At 37.7% G+C, this 23988-nt stretch overlaps 1 protein-coding gene across 1 annotated transcript in view; it reads right to left on the bottom strand.

Moving 5' to 3' along the window:
• dnah11 (dynein axonemal heavy chain 11) overlaps positions 1 to 23988 on the bottom strand; it is a 153080-nt gene that overhangs the window by 30767 nt on the left and 98325 nt on the right. Inside the window, exons 51-63 of the mRNA XM_031903586.1 lie at positions 23516 to 23677; positions 22445 to 22638; positions 21156 to 21318; positions 19256 to 19379; positions 16949 to 17091; positions 14520 to 14681; positions 7328 to 7561; positions 5567 to 5713; positions 4705 to 4818; positions 3511 to 3654; positions 2330 to 2512; positions 1661 to 1762; positions 53 to 187 (exon numbers count right to left, since the gene is read on the bottom strand). Coding sequence (XP_031759446.1) covers positions 53 to 187; positions 1661 to 1762; positions 2330 to 2512; positions 3511 to 3654; positions 4705 to 4818; positions 5567 to 5713; positions 7328 to 7561; positions 14520 to 14681; positions 16949 to 17091; positions 19256 to 19379; positions 21156 to 21318; positions 22445 to 22638; positions 23516 to 23677 — 2007 coding nt within the window. The remainder of the gene's footprint in view (positions 1 to 52; positions 188 to 1660; positions 1763 to 2329; positions 2513 to 3510; positions 3655 to 4704; positions 4819 to 5566; positions 5714 to 7327; positions 7562 to 14519; positions 14682 to 16948; positions 17092 to 19255; positions 19380 to 21155; positions 21319 to 22444; positions 22639 to 23515; positions 23678 to 23988) is intronic.

The raw sequence follows: 23988 nt of genomic DNA, 5'->3' as shown, positions 1-23988 counted from the left end.
AAGCTTTGTAACACAGAACTATACAAAGTAATGTTAACATAGAACTACTAACTTCAAGTCCTTTCACCAGTCTGTTAGCCATTTCAATGGTTGTATTTGTTCGATTCACTTCTTCTTGACAGCGGACCTTCTCAGCTGTGGCTTTTTCAAATGAATGTGTAAGTTTTTTCAAATTGTTATCCAAGTCCTAGCATAACAGAGAAAACAAATACATTACACTGAGTTACAGGAAAAGGTGATGTACCGTGTTAGCCAGTCAAAAAATGTTTACAGGGTAACCCTTTTGAAATAAAAAATAACAAAAGTGGTATAAATGTGATACCTTTATTGGCTAACTAAGATAACCATAGCAAGCTTTCAGAACATTCTAGTTCCTTTTTCAAGGTAATCAGCTTGAAAAAGGAACTAGAATGTTCTGAAAGCTTGCTATGGTTATCTTAGTTAGCCAATAAAGGTATCACATTTATACCACTTTTGTTATTTATTTCAAAAGGGTTACCCTGTAAACAACTGAGTTACAGGTTTCCTCATTTTAAATGTAGAGTTTTGTCTCAATGTAAAATGGTCACTTTAACCCAGGGGTCCCCAATCTTTTTTAAAACTGTAAAAAGTACCTTTTGTAGGAAAAAAAAAGAATTGGGGATCAACACAAGAAATCAAAAACTTTCCTGAGGGGTGCCAAATACAGCTGTTATGGACTATTTGGTAGCCAGTATGTGAACTGGCAGCCTACAGGAGGCTCTGTTCGACAGCCACTGGGAACAACATCCAAACGGTTAGTGAGCAACATGTTACTCCTGAGCCACTGGTTGGGGATCACCGCTATAACCAAATATAATCTTTAGTATTAAAAACTGTATGAGTATTAAAACAAAATTATTAATTTAGTTTATTAAAAAGTACATTGTCTGATTAATAGGTCAGTGTATTTCCTGTCATGCTTTATTACTAAGGTTCTAGCTACCCCTGTAACATGGCAGTCTAGGTTCTGTGTTAAACCAATGTTCTAGCTCTTTAGTTCTCTAGCCTTTGGAGCCCATACAGTGAGGAATAGTGTTCTGCACTGCTGTTTATATTTTAGGAGTCTCTTTTATATACAGTACAGTAAGGGATCCGTTATCCAATAAAAGGTAGCTTTTATTTGATGGTAATTTAGCTAAATAAATCCAAATTGGTGGCAAAACAATCCTTTTGGGTTTATTTAATGTTTAAATGATTTTTAGGAGACTTCAGGTATGGTGATCCAAATCTCTTATCTGCAAATCTCCAGGTCCCAAGCATTCTATATAATATACATGTTCATATATATATAAAATTAGAAAGCAAAATTGGAAGAATGCCGCACACACAGGGCTTAGTGTAGAAAAAATCGAGAAGTTTATTCAAACAAAAACCTAACATTTCGGCTGGAACCTCAGCCTTTCTCGGCTGAGGTTCCAGCCGAAACGTTAGTTTTTTTTTTTTTTAATAAACTTCTCGATTTTTTCTACACTAAGCCCTGTGAGTGCGGCATTCTTCCAATTTTGCTTTCTATACTATGGCTTCAATACTGCACCCAGGCTATCTGTGACTACATCAGACATGAGTGCCTGTTGCCTGGACTTCTATATATAAAATTATTAATCACAATATAAAAGTTTGAAGTCTAGGGTGGACGTACATGAAGCTTCTTCCTTATTGCTGTAAGCTTTTCTGTTGCTCCTTTAAGATCTTCATTTGCTTGTCCAAGAGCTTTTCGTTTAGGTTCTACATCACAGTATACCTGAAAAATATACATGCAAAGGATTAATTCTCCCTAAAACCAATAAGAAATCATGGAGCTGATGAAGAAACAACTGTGAGTGCCCAGCAGCTAGCTAACTGCTGAAGTACTGTTCCTGTCATCTGGAGTCTCCAACATGAGGATCTCCAACATTAGGGGAGCTACCTCTGGAATTGTTGTAATCCAACTGGAAAACAACAGTGACAGCGAGCAACTTTTGGCTTACAAATTATAAATATGTGTATTAGGCTAAAATCAGAGGAATAAGAATTCCAGAAGGTGAGGCTGTCCAAAAAGAGAGACCCTCCATAAAGATGATCTTCTTCACCTGAAAGAAGGAGCATATAAAGTTCCACAGGTAATGTGGCAAGGTTATGGCTGGATGATGAAAACCTGGAAGGCAGAACAAGCCCTGTGGAGAATGGCCTTTCAGCAGCTCACAGGGAAGCAAACACTAGCTTTATGTAGAGATCTTCACTCATTTTTAGAAAATGATTGTAATGTACAGCACTAAGCACAATCTAAGGGAAGAATATTAAGCAGGAGAGTGCAGAGCAATGGCATTACCTCATAGTATTTCACAATGTTGATAACCCAAGCACAGAGCCCTGCGGCTGCAAAAGACTTTGTGCGAACCAAGTCAGGGCTGAATCCAGGATCATTAAGGTACTGCTCCTTTGCGACCTTCAGGCAGTTCTCGTGGATATGTTCCTTGTCATACTTTATTAAGGCTTGCAAAAAGTCATCAACCTATTGGGCCAAATAAAAAAAAAGGACTGTATTTGCAGCAGGCTATAAAGTAATATTTTAACAGTGGAAAAATACAAGTACATTTCTAAGGGTAAAAATAATACAGGTTATAAGGGAAGGGATCAAGAGAGAGGATATAGAGATGTTATAGAGTGATACGTGCAGCATTTTTTCTCCTGGAACAATAATGTTTAATTCCTCAATATGATACCTTCTATGGCTTGAAAATGTAAGGCAACATGAGCTTGTGCCAATCTTTATCTCAATAGAAATATATTCAAGAAATAAAACCTTTTGGTAACAGACTGAGCTGTCGTTTAAAATGCAATTAACAAAAATGGCAATTGACCACTAGGGTGCCTATAGAACCTTTATGCAAAGATTACTATTATACAGACCAACACTAAGGGACATAGGGTACAAACAGTCATACTAATTTAACACAATTGCCTAAGTGCCTGAAGGCTAGTTCTTAAGATATGTATGTTGTATGGGCTATGGCCATTTGGATTGCGGCTATCCAAGGTAAGCAATGGCTGCTAATAGTCAGCTCAAACCTAACTGGCCAACTGAAATACCTGCAGTCAGCAAGGGAAATACACAGGAGAAGGTAGGTTGCTATCAGTGAGAACTTATTCCCGAAACCATTCATGCAAGTGCTTTATTCATTGAACAGATCAAAGTTAAAGCAATCTAATTAATGTAAATTATGGTATGGGATCCTTTTTTGGAAACCCATTGTCCAGAAAGCTCAGAATAATGGGAATGCCATCTGCCATAGAGTCCATTTTAAGCAAAAAATTCAAATTTTTTAAAATTTCCTTTTTCTCTGTAATAATAAAACAGTACCTTGTACTTTGTAACTAAGCTGCATGAATCCATTTTGGTCATAAAACAGTCCTTCTGGGTTTATTTAGTGTTTAACCCCAGGTCCCGAGCATTCTGGTAATAGATCCTATAACCCTATAGCTATATAAATCTAATCCACTTCAACGTACCTTTCCCATGAAAACCTTTGCAGCTTTCCAGCTCCTATCCTTAGGCACTCTGCCTTTGGGCGCCAGAAGTACCATCACGGCTGCTGTGACATTAGTGACTGCAATCGGTGGGTTTGGAAATGTTTTGAGCTCGGTAAGGTTGGTCTGTATGGGGACAACAGAAAATGCACATTTTAAATTGCTACTAAACTTATAAATGCTTTTTAGCTTAACACCATGCATTTCTTTGCTCCTCTGGTGTGCATTTTAAGACTCAAGCTGGAAGTCTGTCAGAGAAACAAATGTGCAGAAGAAGTGCAATCTAACAATTGTTGCAATAAAAAATAGAAACCCAGTGTTATTATTGGCCAGTTTAACTAGCTAGCTATGTGCCTAATGGTGGATACCATTCCTTTTTTCTATACGTGTAATCCAAAATACCTAATCTTTCAACTAATCACAATAGATACTTAAGTAACTTTAAGTATATCTGTATTGTAATTGGCCAACCTTCTGTGAATATGGTTAGCTATGATTAAGTACCCTCTAGGTATGAAACGTGTAAGGCTGTTTTTTGGCTCTTTATGTATGGATAAATAAACTTACAATGTTCTTATCTTAACAACGCTGCTTTTTGACTATTTTTGTGAATAATGCGGATGTGCCTGCCAGCATTTTTCTTAAAAGTGAACTTCCCTCTGGCTCCGTAAGCTGAAGGTCTTGGGGCATGAGCACCCAGACCCACCTGAACCAAGGGTAAGATTTCTACTTCAATTTGCTCTAACTGTGACCATTTGGTGTGATGCGTTGCACCAGATGCAGTTGCACAGGCATCATTTTCAGAGTTCAGCGTATAAGTGACATATGCATCTGATCCTTTAGGCACAAGTGTGCTATGACACAGGGTGCAAAGGGAACCCTGGAGCTACCACATGGTCAGGAGGCAGCGGTAGCTTCAGGGTTCCTCTATGTCAATAGAAAGGATTGAGATGTGCAATTTTGACATTTTTGAAATTTGAAATTTTGAAATTTGACATTTAATGAATGGGGTTTAACACACAGCTGTACTTGCAATCAAATGCAATGCAGAGCAAGAATTCATATTAGAACAAAAATATAAAATTAATAAGCATTGAAACATTAAAGTTAAAATATGTAAATGACTTTGATAGTTTCTGGTTATGCTTAAATTGCGCCCCTTGCCATATTCTTTACCTTGTTGAGGGTATCGAGTGCCGCTGTGGCTGCAATCAGTGCTGGTTCTGCTTTGCTCAGATCCTCTTCACAGTCCTTTTGCTTCACAGATACTTCTTCTTGAATGGATGCAACCTAAAGCATACTCTCACATCACAAACTGTTATCTGCCCTTAGTGGATTCAATGATGATTGTATTTTATTATTACAGTGTCCCTCTTGGCCCTATAGGCTTTGTTAGCCATCTTTGCTATTAATGTTATCAGCCTTTGGGAAGTTGCTCCTTCTGGAATAATTTATGGTAATTGCAGTAGTGCAAGTCAAAACTTCATGTGCATAAACACACATATATACTTATATATGCAAATACATTTTTAAAATTTCTTCTTCGTCTAATGCTGTCAAATTTAACCTCAATACGTCAATAAGTCAGAATTTCTCATATTGTTTCACCTCTGGAGGCTTTTTAAATACATCCTCTTTGGGTTCTATTTAGAAAAGACAGTATTTTATTTCTTTCTGCTAAAGGACAGGAACACATGAACCTTAAACACAGGGTGCCTGTAGGTGGAAAGAGAAATGCACTCAGAGGGAGACATACTAGTTAATAATGCTGTAGGAGTGCTGTACAGAGTGCTTCCAAATTCCTACAGGTTCTCAATCTGAGTTATTAGTTTAAATCATTTTGAGAACTGAAAATGAGAGGGAGAATGTATTCAGCAAGAAAGGTTAAAGATAGTCATGTTGTGAGAAGCTGTTAAGAGACCAGGTACTTTTGTGCTTAAAATGATATGCCCCTTGGAAAGGAAGTTGTTCCAAATGGTTCTTCTATAAAAAGTGTATTTGCACTGAACACAATTCGCCTGCCGCAAATTAGACTGACCTTTTGCTCCTCTGCATCTGCAGTAGCCTTTTCTTGGCTCACTTTCTCAGTTTGACGTCCTATTTTAGTAATGAGGGCCTCAGCGTCTTGATTTCGTTGCTGCAATTCTGCTTCTTGAGATGCAAGCTTGACTTTTAGATCTTCAACCTAAAGATGGCCAAACAAGCAATTCAGGTGTCTTACTACAGCAGCTATGTACAGACTATTATTTCCCATTTGTTACTGAATTACCATTTCCAGTTCCCTGCACAAAGTGTTATTCTGCTGGTGTATGTTTGTGCAAATAAAAACATTTTTATTTGCACAAACATACACCAGCATCCTTACGCTGGCTGGTTCTTGAGGATGTAATAGTCCCAAGAAGGGGAGGAGACAGAACACGCTTGCTTTTACAAACCGAGGCAAAATGGATACATACAATGGATACATTGGAGCCACTAGGAATGAATGAGGCTTTGAGTTTTAAATGCTTCTTATAATAATGCGATTTTCACTTTTACAGCAATGAATCTGTGAATGTTGGACTACTCTCAGAACAGGACTATCCTTCTACCTTACTGCAGTCTGGTAGGAGAAGTTCTTTTCCCTTGCAGAACTTATTGTGAATATTGAATGTTTGCTAACTTTTAATACATTGTTTACAATATCAGATACAATGTTGCTGAATTGTAACTATTTCAAGAAATTTGAACTACTTCTAAGGTGTTACCTTTATTAGTAGGCCACTAGATGGCAGTACAAATCTTTGCTTTGAGTATCTATGCACCTGGCCACACTGTGGAGCTGGTGACACTTGTTGGTGTGGGGTAGGGTATAAATTTATGTAGCTATGTCACTTCTGTATGCACCTGAGGAAGGCTGGTGAGCCGAAACATGTTGTGCTAAAAGATGTCTCAATAAAACTACACTGTTTCACTGCATACAATGGTACTCTCCGGGTTCTTTGAACTTTATTTGTAAGCTACACAGCCAGCACGGGGGCTGTTACCTGTTGAGGAGTACTCACTGAGTTAACTAGAAGCTACGGTAGGACTTTTTGAATTTACTGATCTTGGATAGCCTGTTTATATCATTAGGGCAGGCAGGTTAGGGCTGAAATTTGAGCCACCATTGCAGGTTCATGTTGGGTGTGGGTCACTCTTCTTCTGCTCCTGAAGTTTCTTTGTCTTTGAACCTCAGGTGCACAAAGAAGTAGTGCACAGAGCAGAAATATGCGGGTATGGGTTGGGAGCGGGTCCTACAATAGCAACATTTCGTGGGTTAGGGTCAGGTGTGGGTTAAGGTTTTGCAAGTTAGAGCCAGGTGCGGGTTGAGTTTTCCTGACCCACATTAGTTTATACGTTATATAACCTTTAGCTGCCCAAGGAGGAAAAGTTGGCTTGGCATCCAAGAAACTGAAAATGTAATGTAATTTTAGTATCAATACTGTCCATTTATAAGGCCTGCAATGTTATATACTACAGCACAAAGCAGTGAGGGAAACAATGAAGACAACGCAAACAGGGGAGACAATGCATCAAACACAAACCAAGAAGAAAGGTCATAAAGCCCTTATTGGTGACATAGTCAAAGTGTCAGGCCCGCCCATAGACATTAGGGTCCTTGGAATAAATTGTGAGATGTAACAGTAGAAGACAGAAACATGAACGCAATGGGATCATTGTTGAAACACTTCAATTATACTGTGTCATATTCTGTCCAGAGAACATTATCTTTGGTCTGGGTTCTTGGGAAATGATATCACTGCCCAATAACATCTACCTGAGAAGCTGTTGTTGTCAGTTTTTGCAATCCATTCATTAGATGTTCCATCCTTTGAGAGAGCTCTCTCCTTTTTTTCTCCAGCAGATTTTTGTATAATGTAATTTGTTCCAGGAAGCTTTTGGGAGTGGTGTAGTTGTAGCGCTTTTCATACTGAAGATATTTTATACTCATGTCATTGACACTGGTGTGCACGTAGGCCATAAACTGACTTATGGAATCCTTGACTCCTGGCTGCAGTTAGGAGATGTGGAACAATAAGTGTTATGAATGGAAAGAAAACATCTCATAGGTAATAGATTCTTATTTTAAAGCTTTTAACAGAATTGTATTACAAACATTCATAATGGACCACATTAAAATATCTTTATAACCACTCCGAAACTCCTTATAAGCTATAAAAGCCTTTATGGTTGAGAGATGGTTACATTTACAATTAGGAAATAGAATGACTTCTCATTCATTGATAAAAATCCCATTACTTCATGCCAGATCAACTGTAACTTATCATTTCACTATTTGAGTTCCATGTTTACTACAATCCTGTTGCTTGTGTTTCTCACCACTTGCACTTTCATACTGAAAGAGGTTGCCATTTTTTTCTAGGAAAAGATTACCTTCAATTTGTTATCTGATTTCCTTATTATTAACAATGGCATCAAGCATATTTGTTGCTGGCTGGGTCAGAATATAACAAGAAGGTGCCAACCTAATTACACATGAATTAATGATTTCCCACGACAGCTTAAATACTGTTTGAAAAGAAGCTGTGTACTAGAGGTGAAGAAAATGGACAATTTAAAGGGCAAAGAAAGACCATTGGCCTTTAGCAAAATCTCGCAGCTATGGGCAACTAAGAGTATATTCCATCTGGTGTCCTCCCCATTTCAGTGACATTATATACATGGACTCCAACCAAATCTGCACATGTATGTACAGAAATGCTGACACAGAGGAAGGGTGGCCAGATGACTTCCAGAACATAAGAAGGCTTGGGGGAGGAGAAAGAGATAAAGGCTTAAGCTACATAGGGGTGTTATCTTAAAATAATTACAACCTGGCAACCACTGCTTCTTAGTTTGCCCACTAAATCTGCCTGTGCAGCACCGATAACTGGGGTAAATGAGGCATCCCTTTGGGTAACTACCAAATCAATGGGACAGAGTAAGGTTAGGCACAGTCTGGGGCTGCTGTAAAATGCCATAGACAGGCACTATTCAGTGGGTTGGTGGGAGGCTGTTTAGCACTCTGTGTTCTTAAAATGCCACAGACTATTTTAAATCGCAGTCCTGGACAGAGTAAGGGTCACGGAACACAGCCATGGATGCTGAATCAGATAAGATGCGTGTTTTGTACCTGCACCCCAACTTTCACTGGTGACACAAATCCAATTCGACCCCTTATAATTTTTTCTATCATCTTCTGCTTCCCCTGCTCATTTTCCCTTACCTTCACTGGCTTTTCTGGGTTTTTGAGAAATGGGTAGAAGGGATCATTAAGAAATGAGGCTACATGTAAAGGCATGGTATTATACAATTTGCAAATATGTATGAAACTAGAGAACAACAACAAACGAAAACAACCCAGTTTAGAAAGGTAAATGTTACACAGTCTAACTGTACCCCACAAATATGGATACACCCACTCCATGTTCAGTGGAATGACATATAGACTAATAACAATTAGAAATAATCTCACAACTATAGATGATCTTGCATAGTGCACTTGGGGGTGTGTGGGAAAATGTTATTTTGTTTCTCATTGTCCTCATTGACTTCTAAATGAGTTAACTTCTGTGAACTCACACCATGTCCCCGTAACAATTATTTATTGCTTCCTCTACAAGATTAACCCGCTTTAATTAATCACTGGGAGCCTGAAAATCAATTAATATGAATTAAATGAGGTACACCTAGTCTCAGGAAAGTTACACATAATTTACCAAAGCATTGTCAATATGCGGTGCAATTCACAATATGTTGGAAAATTCTGTTTGAGTGTTTAATGATGCAGTTAAATAATTACATCTGGTAGGAGTATTCATTTTGTGCAGTTTATTCACCGGAAATATTATTTATAATATTCAGAAGCCTTACAAAGCGAAATAGCCAGGAGATGTATTTCTTTTAAAATAAAATACAGGTTTTTGCTTTCAGCAACAGTGGCATGAATACTAAAACAAATAAAAGAGCCAATAAGATGACTAGACCCAAGTTAGGATGAAGGAAGAGCTCAATAGGATGGTATGTAAATAAAAGTATGTGGACACCCCTATTGGTATGAACGTTAATGTGCTTATTTATCAATTTTCGATTTTGTGAATTCGAGTTTGTTTTTTTAAATGGAATAAACTTGTATATCGAATGCTCGCATATTTATTAACGTGGTAATACCTTGAATTTTCAAGTTTACAAACTCGAATAAAACTCGAAAACTTGAATATCTCGAATTGAAAATATGGCTTGACTTTGCCTAGGACAACTCCCATTAACTGCTACAGAAATGTGCAAGTTTTTAGATGGAAAACCTTTACATTTGATTTTAGGGGATTTTGCACTTAATAAATATCAGACATCACACAAATTTGAGTTTTTTTAGTATAAAAAATCTTGAATTGTGACACAAAATCAGACTTAAATGTTGATAGATCTCCCCCTAAGCCACAGCTATCATTGTTGCCACTATATCTAAAAAAGCCTGTTCTGTTTCATGCCCAACAATGCCGCCTGTGTTCAAAGTAAAATCCATACATAAATGGTTTGCCGAGACTGAAGTATAAGAAATTGACTAGCCCAAACAGAACCCTGACCTCAACCCAACACCCGTGGGATGAACCAGAACACCAAATAATCTCCAACATCAGTGCCCAACCTCAGTAACATTGGCTGATTGGAAGAAATCCCACCACTAATATTCCAAAGTCTATTGGAAAGCCATCCTAGGAGAGTAGAGGCTGTTGGGGTATCAAAGAGAGCACCAAAGTCATATTAAAACCCTTGGTTTCATATAAGTGAAGGTATTGATTTACTCAAAGATTAAAAAGTACAAAAGTGATTTTTAATGTTTCACACACTGAAGCATTTTCATTTGAATTAAAGCATCCACAAACCTAAGGCTCTCCCCATAGGACAGCTAAGCCATAAATAAGATGATTTTTGTCTGACCCCTAATCTGCAATTAAGTTACTAAGTAGTTATATATTCTCAACATATTTTATCTCTGTACTGGTATGGGATTTAATATCTGAAAAACTGTTATGCAGGAAGCTCAGAAATAAAAGAAATGCCATTTTCCAGCAACAAAGTGTTATTTGTTGAATGGATGTAATTTCCTTTTATGTTATGGTAACTGGGATGCATTAATCCATCTTGGTGGCAAAACAGTCCTGTTGGGTTGTTTATGGTTTCAATGGTCTCAGTAACCTTGCCCCAAATTAAGAAAAGACCACTATCCCAAAAACCCAAAACCCAAGCATTTCAGATAAATGATCCTACGCCTGTACTGGCATTTTGAGGCCACTTTAATGAGGGTATTCTCACTATTCAATCTGCCACCAAAATGCTGGAAGAAGGTTCATCCCCTTGTACATATTTTTGTCATGCAAGGCACCACTGCATCTACTAGGGGTTCACTAAGGGAAACCAGAGTAACCAAAGGAAACCCATGCAAACAGCAGGAAGGCAGGTATGGAGAACTGTCTGTGTTCAATATCATAAGCTCATGTCTTTAATAAAATAAAGGCATTTCTTCATGTCTTGAAGTATACTGCCATAGTAATATATTACATACAACTACATACTGACAGAGACAAATTCTGGGGGAGGAGCACAATGCAAAACATGGAATTTGCATGTGGGTTTTTTTAAAATGTTGCCATCCAATTTACAAATGAAATATTAACCCTTAATGCGTGCTACAGTGTCAACAGAGTACTTTAAGGATTAATATTTTAATAATCTCTGGCTTAGTTTAGCTGTATAGTTCCTACATATGGTAGATGAGTATTATGGCTTCCAAGAAAATGTACCATGTAAGACATTAGCTGTCTTATTGGGGTAACGTGGCTATTGTCAGCCAAATGGCACAGCATGGGGGACAAGTTGAGCTAAAGAACTGCTTGCTGCTATTCACTCGGCTGTTTCAGAAGACACTAATTGTTACCGAACAGGCTTTTCTGACGATTCGCTTTCATTGCATTCCCAATTTGTCACTTTGCGTTATGATAAGGTCAGCGGTGACAGCACTTCCTGGTTTAAACATCTGCGCTTCAAAGGGGTCATTGTGGGACTACTAATTGCAGTAATTTCATTAGCATAAATTATTTACTCTGCCAATCATTAATCTTTAGTTTTGCACATTATTCCCTTTTTATTTCACTTTTTTCCAGTGTCAGCCTGTTTACATGTATGCTGTGCACCTACATATAATGAGTGAAAGGTAACAGATAAATAAAATGTATATTAGCCTGATGCAAGTGATCTAAATCAAAGAACTTTATTACCTCCTACCAATGTATTTTGCACTTCATTCATTTATCAATGCCTGCTGTGGGAGGAACCCTGCAGCACCCACTCGCATTGTTCTGTTTTGCTACCAAATAATAGTTTTAGCTTAACAAGAACACAGATGTGTTTAGAAATTATTTTCTGTACAATTTGCTTGGTCTTAAAACAGAATTTCCCTTTTATGTCATCAGAACCCCAGGGTGAATATCTGTTATTCAAATATGATAAAATGTATTAATAATATTTAATTCTATAGCACTAGCATGTTACACAGTCGTGTAAAGAGATGGTTCATTGTTCCCTTTAGTCTTGGCCCCACTGAAGCTTACATTCCAACACAAAATGATTTGCTGCTGTATCTTGTATGCTATTGGGACTCACTAGTGGGAATCAGCATGGTGTCTTGTACTTAAATGTGCATTTATGTACATACACTAAATAAGCCCCAACCTGTTTAATTAAGCAGCATGGGAAATGGCCACTGTATCATGTGCATTATTTGGGCACACTAGGAGAAAACTGAAAAACAAAAATGGTGACTTATGCTAATTTTTTTTTATTCTGCATACATTTTGGCTATTTGCCTCATCAGTCAAGAAGCCCCAACAACTACACTTGCATATTCACACCTAAAACAGGCAAAAGAATGCAACACAATCATAAAAAAGTCAGTTGTGTGAGTTATTATGGGCTTTAGTTTACTTCCCCCATCACTAAGCACTGCAAGGCCATAACATAACATTCTGCTGGGAAGTTAAGAACTTATTTCTATGCTTAGGCTTAACTAACTGTGCCAAGAAAACAACGCTGTTGACTTAATTATCATATATTTGTTTTGCTGGCAAAGCCTGCCTACACTGAATTACAATAATCCTGATAAAGATAGAATATAATAGTTACTTCGCATGAAATTCTGCTTTAGTTGGGGCTTAAATTGCAGGTGTACAAAAATAAGCTTTGTGTCAGGCTATGGCAAGTATAAACCACTTACTGTTTTAAATAGAATCATATGCAATTTTTTCGGGTGAAAGGGAAAATGTTTAATTAGTATGACAATGAAAATGAGAAATGCAAATTATTTCTCTGCTTTTTCTGAAGGTGTTTTTAGTTTAATAAGATGCCAGGAGAAAAGTTTGCAGTGAGACAATGCAGACAACACCATGGTGGTGCCCACTGAATACACCTGTAACAGTCTCAACCAGCTATTATTTTTTAACAGGTTTTGGCAATGTGCCTCCTGAGTAAATGAATCTCAGCATAAAGAACAATACAAAAGCCCAATACCTATATTTAACCCTGAAAAGATTACAATAAAATCATAGAATCAAAAGTTATGGACTTTTATACAATGCCATAAGAAAGTTTACTTTACTGAACAGCAAAGAACATATTTCTTACATATTTGTTTAACTAACTGTGCCAAGAAAATAGCCCTGGTGATTTAATATACATGTACAGGACCCGTTAGCCAGAATGCTCGGGACCTGGGGTTTTCCAGATAAGGGGTCTTTATGTAAATTGGATCTCTTACCTTAAATCTGCTAAAACAATTATTTAAACAGTAATTAAACCCAATAGGACCCTTTTGACTCCAATAAGGATTAATTATATCTTAGTTGAGATCAAGTACAAAGTACTGTTTTATTATTACAGAAAAAGGAAATCATTTTTAAAAATGTGAATTATTTGATTATAATGGAGTCTATATTAGACGTCCATTCATACAGTTCTTACAATTTATGGCCACCATAATAATCTTAGAGCTTCAATATGAGTCATTTTGTACTGACCTGCAAACAAATCAGTTGATTTGAAAATGTTGTACCTTATTATACAAACATATATTTAAAGGAGTAAAATAAATATTTATTTTAATGTAAACAGTTAGGCTGTACTTAGTTTGGCCACTAGATGGCACCAACCAGTAGGGTTGGGCTGCAGGGGAATTCCCCTTGCAGAAGCCTATATAAGGCAGTGCCTTGCCTTGCTAAGGCACTTCCTTTTTGCAGCCTGATAAGACCCGTGGGCAGAGACAGACACTACTGAGTAGTAACCAGGTGGCTACCCTACCTTGCTAGGGTAGATAGGGAGATAGAGTGTTAACCAGCTCGCTTGTTTGGTAATGGCAGTGGCATGCATGCCCGGTGCAAAGAAGAAGCAGAGGATTGTTCCTTGTTGCTTGCACAGTACCCCAGGCTGGTGCGGTTCTGCTAACAGGGGCACCGGCGTCTATATTATCATTACATTTAATTTAAGTTGAACAACCCCTTTAATTTATTTATTTATAAAAATAAATGCAAAATATTATATATATATATATATATATATATATATATATATATATATATATATATATATAAAAGTTTTTTGTTAAAAATGCTACATCATTCTGGAACAAAGTGCCATATAAGCCTGAAATACTGAACATATATTTGAAAATTATTGACACACCTCTGCAAAATAATTCCAAAAACGAAATAACTGTTAAAAACTCCAATCTGTCTATTTTCTACTTCTCCCATTAATAAAGATGTAAGTGTGCCATTGTGACTGTAAATCACAACCTGAATGTAACACCACTGCCGTACCTTAGCTGACTTTAATCACAAAGCATAACATGAACCACTTCTAAAGATGCATCAATTGAATGGCATCTCCTTTGTTTGATTAAGTCTGAAATTTCTTACTTCAATCCCCTCTATGTCTTGGATGAACCTTCTGCTGACAGACTGCAAGGCCTCCTGTGGCCACTCGTGGAACCAGTCAATAGATGTGCAGTTAACTATGGCTGGGAACTTCCTAGCTCGGACACGCAGAGTGCAACCAACTGGAGAAAAGCACAAAACAACCTGGAGGATACAGAAGAGAAGGATGAGAAAAATCATGGTATTTATAACTGATAAAAGAAGAAAGGACACTGAAAATATTGGTCTTAATCACATACCTGCAAAGCTGTTTGTATACTTACTGTACAACACTGCAATAGCAAGGGTTAAAATAGGTTTTGGTGGGTAACATTATTCTTATAACTGTTTCTTCATGGTAACCATAGTAATTGGTTACTATGGGGCAGATTTACTAAAAACGTTTTCATTTTTTTCATTTGATTTCAAATGTCTGATATTTACTGAAGACCAGGTCTGGATTTGTGGCGAGGCCTAGGGCGGCACAAATTTGGGGGCTCACATACGGAGCAATGGGTACCTCCCCCCTCTGCTCTGTACGTGATTTTAAAAGGGCACATGCATGCGCGACCGGATAACAAATCCGGTGCTGCTAAAGACTCTGAAAAAGTATGTGTGGTAGAAAAGTTGTGAAGCTGCAACTTTTTTGGATTGTTGCACAAAAATCTCTATTTTTTCAAACTGTTGCACAAAAAAAAGCGATGAAAATCCGAAAAACTCGTTTCAAAGCAAAAAAAGATCCTCCAGGGAAGGGACGGGACATCTGCCACTGATTTCTACATGATCTTGGCAAGTGAATTGTTGGATTTGGATTTTTCGAAGTTTTATCGCAGTAAATTTTTAAAAAAAATTACGATTTTTTTGTAGACTTTTATCGCTAAAAAATCCAAATTGTAAAAATATTAAAAATCCGACCATTAGTAAATGGCCCCCTATGGGTAACTGCAACTACAGTAGTAACTCAGCCAAAAAGTCTGTTGATAATTACTTGGCTGCCACCACAGATATTTCTTATTTATGAACTATCTGCCGGCCCCCTCAATACAGTATTAGGAGAATCTTGCTGGGCAGTGATGTGACCAGTTTGCACACAAGAGTGCAGGTACATGGCATCAAACAACTATGTATGGAGGTTAATAGATTGCCTATAATAATATAACTACTGTTTTTGAATTGCAGAACATTAAGGAGAACTAAAAGCTTAACTGAGGAAGTAGGCCCAAGGCACCCACAGCCCTTTAGCAGGGAAGATCTGTGCCCCCAAAGATGCCCCAGTAGCTCCCCATCTTCTTTTCTGCTGATTCCCTGCACATGCTCTGTGCTGCTGTCAGTTACTGAGCTTAGGGACCCACTCACAATATACTGTATATATACAGTAGAATATAAGGGAGAGCTTTATCAATGGTTGAGATTGGGGGTTTTTTTCTCGGTTTTTTTGTGCTTAAAACACTCAAATTCGAGTTATGGTTTGAAAAAGTGCAAAAAAAATAAAAACTTGAATGTAAAAATTCGCCATGTAAAAGCTTGTTAGTTTTTATAGAACTCACTGGGAGTTGTCATATGCAAAGTCAAGCCATATTCTCACACTCAAATTTTTCATTTAGAGCTTGTAAACTCAAAAAAATTGTTCATCATTTGTGATCATGTCGCCCTCCGTAGTGGGTAGTGCTATTTCCTTTCTTGTAGTGTTCGGCAAATCAAAAGAGCAGGATCTTTTAAACCGGGGCTCCCTTTACTGCCATTGGGGCACTGCCAGGCTGCAATGAGGTAAGGCTTTCCCTGGATTTGTTATCTTATTTACGCTTTCCTTGTCCTTTAATAAATAAGCAACCATTCGATTTAGAAAAATAAACTCAAATTCACAAACTCGAACGTTGATAAATAAGTACATAAATGTCACAATATAAGGCTGATTAATAAATACAGATAACTACTACATGGCAGCTCTGAAAATCAATTCAACTAACATCAGAATTTAAAGGAAAACTATACTCCCAGAATGAATTCTGAACAGATAGTTTCTATTATTTTAAGTGATCTATTAAAGAATATTGCCAAACTGGAATATATATATTAGTAAATATTGCCCTTTCACACCCTTTCCCTTAATCCACCATTTAGTGATGGGCTGTGTGCTCCCTCAGAGATCACATGACCAGAAATAATGCAGCTCTCACTGTAACAGGAAGTAGTGTGGGAGTAAAAGGCAGAACTCTATCCATTAATTGGCTGATGGGGCCTAGCATGTATGTGTGCCTTGGCTTGTTTGTGTGCACTGTGAATCTTTTAGGGTTTAGTTCTTCTTTAAGTTACTTCTTTAAGCCCTATCATAAGGATATTTTAGGGACTTTAATTGTCACATAAGGTGCTTTTATGATATGAATCTATATTATATATTATATAACATTCTCAATATATATATTGCTTATTACTTTGAGCTGATGCCGAACTCTTTCCAGAAAGAAATTCCAGCAATTCTCTTTGGAGTCATTTAATCCAAGACCACGGACTTCACTTCGGATCCCAGATACAATGCTGTCAGTTTCCTCCTCTGTGAAGAGATCAGGGATTTCCCCTGCAATAGAATATAGATACAATACTAGTACTGTTGGTACCATGGAAGTGGAAATCCATTATGCCCAGAATGCTGCACATAATGAACCTTCCATCTTGTAAAATATAAGGATTTTAGAAGTCGCAGTGGAGCTGTATGACCTTTATACAGTTCATGGAACACTGAGGGGACTCTATAATGTTTCAGTGAGTCATGTGACACAAATTACAAAATTAAGCAGCAATTATAACCATTTATAAGGATATATTTTACAGAATATTCAGGGCTCTTGTGTATGTCACTGATGCTTGTCTGTCTCTCCATAACAACCTTGCTGAGGACACTTGAACTAAAAGCTACATTTAAAGAATTTAAGGGTATCAGAAGTCCCCTCATAATTCCATACTGGCTCCCATAAAACATAGCACAGATACATAGATTCCTGGCAAGAATGCTCAGCCACGAAAAACCGTCTTTGCGTTTTTTTCATTTTGTTCAGCAAGAAGGCACTACACTGATATATCATTTAAGATTTCAAAATGTACAAGAAAATAATGCCATCTATTTATGAGTTATGTTAAACTTCCATATTAACAGAGCAATGGCTGCTATGTCAGGGGTGACCAAGATGTAGATTGCATTCTACCATTTGTGAAAATCTTGAGCTGGTTACCAGTAGATCAGTGAGCTACAAAAGAATCTATTCTCACACTAGCTTTTCCTACTTTGGACCCTCCACCCCATGGACCCCTCCAGCTTTTGAAACCAAAAAGACAGAAGCTCATAGTGACTCCCCTTTTAAGGACATGTAAACCCCCCACAAAAATGTAATCAGTGAACAGCTTCTTTGAAATCCTGAAATACCTGCCAAAAGTGTAATAGTAAGGCTGTAGTATCCCCTTAATTACTTGTATTCCTTTTCCTCCTCTGCTGGAGAAATATAATTTTTTTCTCTTGACCTACTCTCCTGGGTTCGGCTTAACCATTAAAGTGCTCAAAACAAACAGGACTTTTTATCAAAGTAAGTTCTGCCTGTGTTAGCCTGCATTCTTGATTGCTTAAACTTTACAGCACATATGCTATTTGCAGATGTAAACATCACTGATCACGTAATAGGGAAAATGGCTGCTGGGTAAAAGCAGCTATTTGTTTAGGAAAATGCAATGGTGCTGGAGAACAGAGGGGATATATGCAGTACAAGTATGTGCCCAACTTATATACATGGTAGAAAAATGTAGGGTTTACATTTACATGTCCCTTAAAATACTAGGGGCACCTGAAACCCAGCCAATTAAGAACTACCAAGGAATACTTTCAACATGAAAAGGTGAAAGTACCTCCTCCCAATTGAACATACTGTTAGGATCCATGTGGTTTCAAATTCTAGACTGTATGATAACTTGGTGGGTGTTACCTTGGTGAGCCCTTGACGATGTTAATAAGCATTCATTTGCTATACTATGTTCACCTCTTCCATTCCCTTGTTAAGTCTAGGTACCTGCAATCTAGCAATTAGTGGGGTATATAAGCCTGTCTCATCCCACAGTTCGCTGCTTGATCATTAAGCTTCTTTGCTCCTACCTTGTTCCTGAGTCCCTACCTTGCTCCTGTGCTGCAGCCCAGGCCCCACCCCCTTGTCTGTTTTTCTGTGTTTCATGTTTAAATAAGAAAAATGTTTCATTTAGGCTTTTGGCTGCCAGATTCAGCTGCTTCATTGTGAACTGCATGTTGGTTTTACCAAAGTCAAATGCATGAATCCATGGAGCCTAGCAATGAGGACTATAACTATAGGCACCATGTATTATATTATCTATGACATTTGGTGAATAATCCCAAGATGCACATTTGTTCTTATAAAGTAGAGTGTGACCAAAGATCTTTGCCACATGTACGTCTTGGTAACTTTATATGATTACTGGGGAATTTGGTTGAAAACAAGCACTGGGTTTCATTTTGAAATTGTGACCTTACATGGACAAAAGTTTTTACTATTAATATTATATACAAAGATATGGTCATGTGTCTCTAAAGGTAACCAATGCTGAAGAGGCCTGAGTAAAAGACAAAGTATGTAAAAGCCAAACAGTTAAGTTGATGCACTTTCTCTTCCTTGAGATTTCATTGTAACCTCACATAATTTGTCAGCGGGGAAAGTCTTTTAAGAAAAATGTGTTAGTGTAATCACCTGACGCCAGCAAGTCATTAATCAGAACAAGAAAGCGTTCGTCTGGAACCTGGGCATCTGTCAGCAGAAACACTGTGGGCATGTTCTTGGCCCCAGTCCTGATGTACAAATTGGCAAGGTCCACCTGTAGGAGAATGAGAGACTGTTTAGGTCTGGGTGGAATCTCAATACAGGTACCGTGCATTCACAAAAAAAGAAACAGCTCATAGCATGAGGAGGATTCTAAAGAGATTTGACTGCAGTGTGATATAAATTTCTCAGTTTCACAAAAACTTGGCATAACTATTAAAGGAGAAGGAAAGGTAAAAACTAAGTAAGATTTATCAGAAAGGTCTATGTTAATTCAGCCATAAGCACTTACAGAAACGCTGTCAGAAGTTTTGTTGTGTATGTTCTCCTGTTCCAGAGACACACAGCTCTCTCATCTCTCCCACCTCCTGCTCCACCCTCCTTTAAGAAAGCTACGGACTCCCTCCCCCCCTTAGGAATGTGGATCTGAGCCAATCAGCAGGAAGCTTCCTCATAGTCTTACAAACTGCACATGTACAGGGGTCTTGGTCTTGGTGCAGGAGCAAGGCATTATGGGAACTTTCTTTACAGAGCTCAGCGTTTTTTTTTTCCTATGAGGCTTCTGATCATCTGACTGGAAGAAATATGGGGAGACTTAAGGGCACTATTAAGAGAACTGAAGGTATGCCTGCAGCTTGAGATTAACTCTTTATTAGCATTTCCTTCTCCCTTAAAAATGCCAGCCCAGTATTTGCAAGCAGGCCTGGGCTGGCAATCTGTGCATTCTGGCAAATGCCAAAGGGGCTGCTGTCAGATGTAATAGACAGTCACTATTTATCGGGCCTGTGGGTGGGCTGTTTGGGCCTCTGTGTAGTTGGAATACTGGGGCCTATTTTGACTGTTTACAAGGCCAAGTAAAGGCACCAGCTCTAGAAACATACAGGATACTTAGGGGGGTTGGTGGCTCCACTGAATGCCATTTTTTGAGCATTTCTGTGACACCAGATATATACCTTTACAAGTATTATTATAGTGAGATTTCAGTAACATACTATTTTGATAACATTTCTATTTCAATAGTTTTGTCACTCTAACAGGCCACACCTAATTTACATAAACCACTGCAATTGGTTGTTGGGCAGTTGATAAATATAAATGGTTAATAGTGGGTATAGCAGGTTGCGGCACATAAGTTGCCTATATAAAAGCATGAGACCTGTTATCCAGAATACTCTGGACCTGGGTTTTCCAGATAAGCCATATTTCCACAATTTAGATCTCTATTCTTTGGGGGGCATTTACTAATGGTTGGATTTTTTCACAGAAAAAAAGTCTGAAATTTTTCAATATTTACTATGCATCAAAACGGCTAAAAATCCAAATGTGACAATTTGCCAGCTTAAACCTGCCAAGGTCATGTAAAAGTCAATGGCAGATATTCCTTCCTTTCCCTGGAGGATCCTTCTTTTGCTTCAAAACAGAGGTTTCGGATGTCTGACACTGGTTTTTTGTGCGACAATTTGAAAAAGTAGATGTTATGGTGTGACAATTCAATTCGTGCAAATGAGTGTATTTACATTTTTAAAAATAAAAAAACAGAGATGTTAGAGTTTTAGTAAATGTGGCCTTTTAAGTCTACTAAAAATTAAACATTAATTAAACCCAATAGGATTGTTTTGCCTCCAATAAGGATTCATTCTATCTTAGTTAGGATCAAGTACAGGTACTGTTTTGTTAAAATAGAGAAAAAGGAAATAATTTCTTATTTGCTTAAAATGGGAGAATGAGCGATGGACTTCCTATAAGGATGACGGATTTCCGGGTAATGGATTCCATACCTGTATATATCATTTAAATGACGTACGGTTAAAAGTAAAAATACATTTCTTACCTTCAAATCTTGAACTGAATAGCCATTTTTAAGGGTGATTTGAAATACTTCAAGGGAACCAATATATGCTGCTAGCTTCGACAGACTTTGTTTGCCACTGCCTCCAACTCCAATTAAAAGGGCATAACCACGAGGCATCTCCAAAATCCGGCTAATGCGACATCTAGTTATAATAAAAAATATATTACAAGTCCTTATTTCATATACATATACATGCAGTGCCTCCACCCCACTCTCTCTCTCCCTAAAACTAGCCAATTAAAGGCATTTTTAACTTTAATCTGCTGCACTTTATTAACAAAAACTGTGGTTTGTTGAGCCATTGTCTTTTTTAGTCTTGCTGAAAATAAGGAAAAACTCTTTATAAAGAATCTCATATGGACTTTTTTGACAAAAACAGAATAACTGGACAACATGGATTTGGCACAACAAAGCTATACATTTCAGTTTTCCAGATTGCTCAGCACAAGAACCACATTTGCACCAGTCATTGGTCTTGTAATTCTGTCTGATTAACTTTGGTGTGCTTGTTCCTACTGCCATATGGAGCTCAGCGTACCTCACTCCCTCCTCCCGAATACCTTTCTTCCAGTAGCCTGATGACCCATAGCAAAGCGTAGGGAAGCAGGGGCATGAGAGAGCTGTAGGGCTGATGTAGCCACTCCCAGTTAGTGGGGATTGGTGGATTTGAAGTTGCAGGGAGTAGCGTCAGTAGGGGTATAAATAGTGAGAGATTGTTCCCGCTTCTCAATCCATTTTAGGCAGCAAAGTAAAACGCCCACCCTCCCTCCCTACACAGGTGTTGGCACTGAAGTGTTGTTGGCGGGTTGGTTGAGTCTGGGAAAACAATGGTTAGGTTAGGAAGGGAGTTTAACAGTTAACTGGGGCTGGCACGCCTGGAACCTCAGGGGTAAGGAAGTGGATCAGGAAGTGAGTTTTGTTGGGTAGGTGGTTCCGGGCTAGAATGGCAGGTGTTATTGGGTTGTTACGGTGTATGGTCTGTAAGAGTTGGTTGTTATGTTATAATTTGTGTTATGTTAGACTGTGTTTATGAGATGTTTATTGTATGATATTTGTTCTTTATGATATGTTTTAAAACTTCAGTTGTTATTAATAAATGTTCTGCGGCCATTTTCATCCCAAAAACAGGTGTCTATGTGTTTATTGGGGATGGTAAATAAAGGAGGTATGGGGAGTTTAGTTGGGTGAGGGGCAGGGCAAGATCTAACGATGCTCATGTCATGTTGATGACCAGGGAATGGAGGGGTTGGAGGACTGGATTTACTTACACATGCTGCATTGCATCTTCAAACAGAACCAGATTCATTGCTGCACTGAGCTCGTTGTAACTGTTCAGAGCCTCTGCCAGTGTCTTTCTGAGCACTTCCCATCCTTTTACTGGCATGTAAGACTGGGTATCAAGACCATTGGCAAAGTGACAAAATATCAAAGGCTGCTGTGAAAAAACTTGGTGCTCAACACCCTACATTATGAAAGTAGAAAGAAAACTTTAATAGCAGGCTGCTTTATGTCAGGATATATATATATATATATATATATATATATATATATATATATATATATATATATATATATATATATATATATATATATATATATATATATATATATATATATAAAGACTGTGGCATACAGATATATACTGTATATACACTGGATATAACATGTATCCTGCAGTATGATGTTAATGTAAATCTCATGCTTGCGCAGTTTCAGTATGACATGGTTACAATGGACTCCCTATAAAGGGAAATAACTGCTAACCTCAAGACTTTCAAACTCTCTCAGTGAATCTCACATACCATGAGAAAAAGGGAACTAACAACTTCTAAAAGGCCTAAATCTGTAATAGTAAAATAAATGTGCAAGTAATGGTATGATTCCTGGACCTGAAATAGTAGTGGGGAAACGTGAATGAAACATTACCAGGATATGTGTATCTATAATAGCACTAAACTAAACTAAATGATTTTAGCCATACAAACCATGCTACAGGTATGGGATCTGTGATCCAGAAACCTGTTATCCAGAAAGCACCGAATTACGGGCAGGTCAACTCCCATAAACTAAATTTTAAGCAGAATTTTTAAATAATATATCCTTTTTTTAATATTAGAACAGTTAGAACCTTTTATTTGATCGCCACTAAGATATAATAAATTCTTATTGGAGACAAAATTAACCTATCGGGTTTTTTTTAATGTTCACAAGATTTTTAACAGACAGAAGACATGGAGACCCATATTACAAAAAGATTCCTTATCTGGAAAATCCCTGGTCCTGAGCATTCTGGATAACAGGTCTGCAAAAACCCTACAGAACTGCCAGCATTTGCTTACTTCAAAGTATCTTTGAACTGTGTCTTGAAGGATTCTTTTAAACAAATTGGAATCTTTGCTTTCCACCATTTTGTCTCCATAGACACGTGAAGACTCGTGAAACCACAAGCGGATAAGGTCACTCGGTTGTTTCAGACATTCGGATGTAGCAAACAGAATTCCCTAAAATGAAATACAAGCAATGAAGCTAACATGCACATTTTAGTACTGAAACACAGTCTTTTCATGCAAGCGCCATTTTATTTTTAACGTGACTGCATGAATAAATTACATTGCCTATTGTCATCATTACATTATGAAGATTTGTAGGAAAAAGTAAAAGCCACAAAAAATGTGTGGCTTACGTGTTCTTTTCGTTTTTTCTTCCGCATTTTAATTTTTTTGTGCTTTTTTTATTTCGGATATTTAAATAAATGATTAGACATTTGTGGTTTTTGTGGTTTATTCATGGTTTCAAATGCCCCTAAAACCAC

Source organism: Xenopus tropicalis, chromosome 6 (genome assembly GCF_000004195.4).
Source record: "Xenopus tropicalis strain Nigerian chromosome 6, UCB_Xtro_10.0, whole genome shotgun sequence".
Lineage (NCBI taxonomy): Eukaryota > Metazoa > Chordata > Amphibia > Anura > Pipidae > Xenopus > Xenopus tropicalis.
Note: the sequence above shows the minus strand (reverse complement) of the source record. Positions and strands in the feature narration are given on the sequence as shown.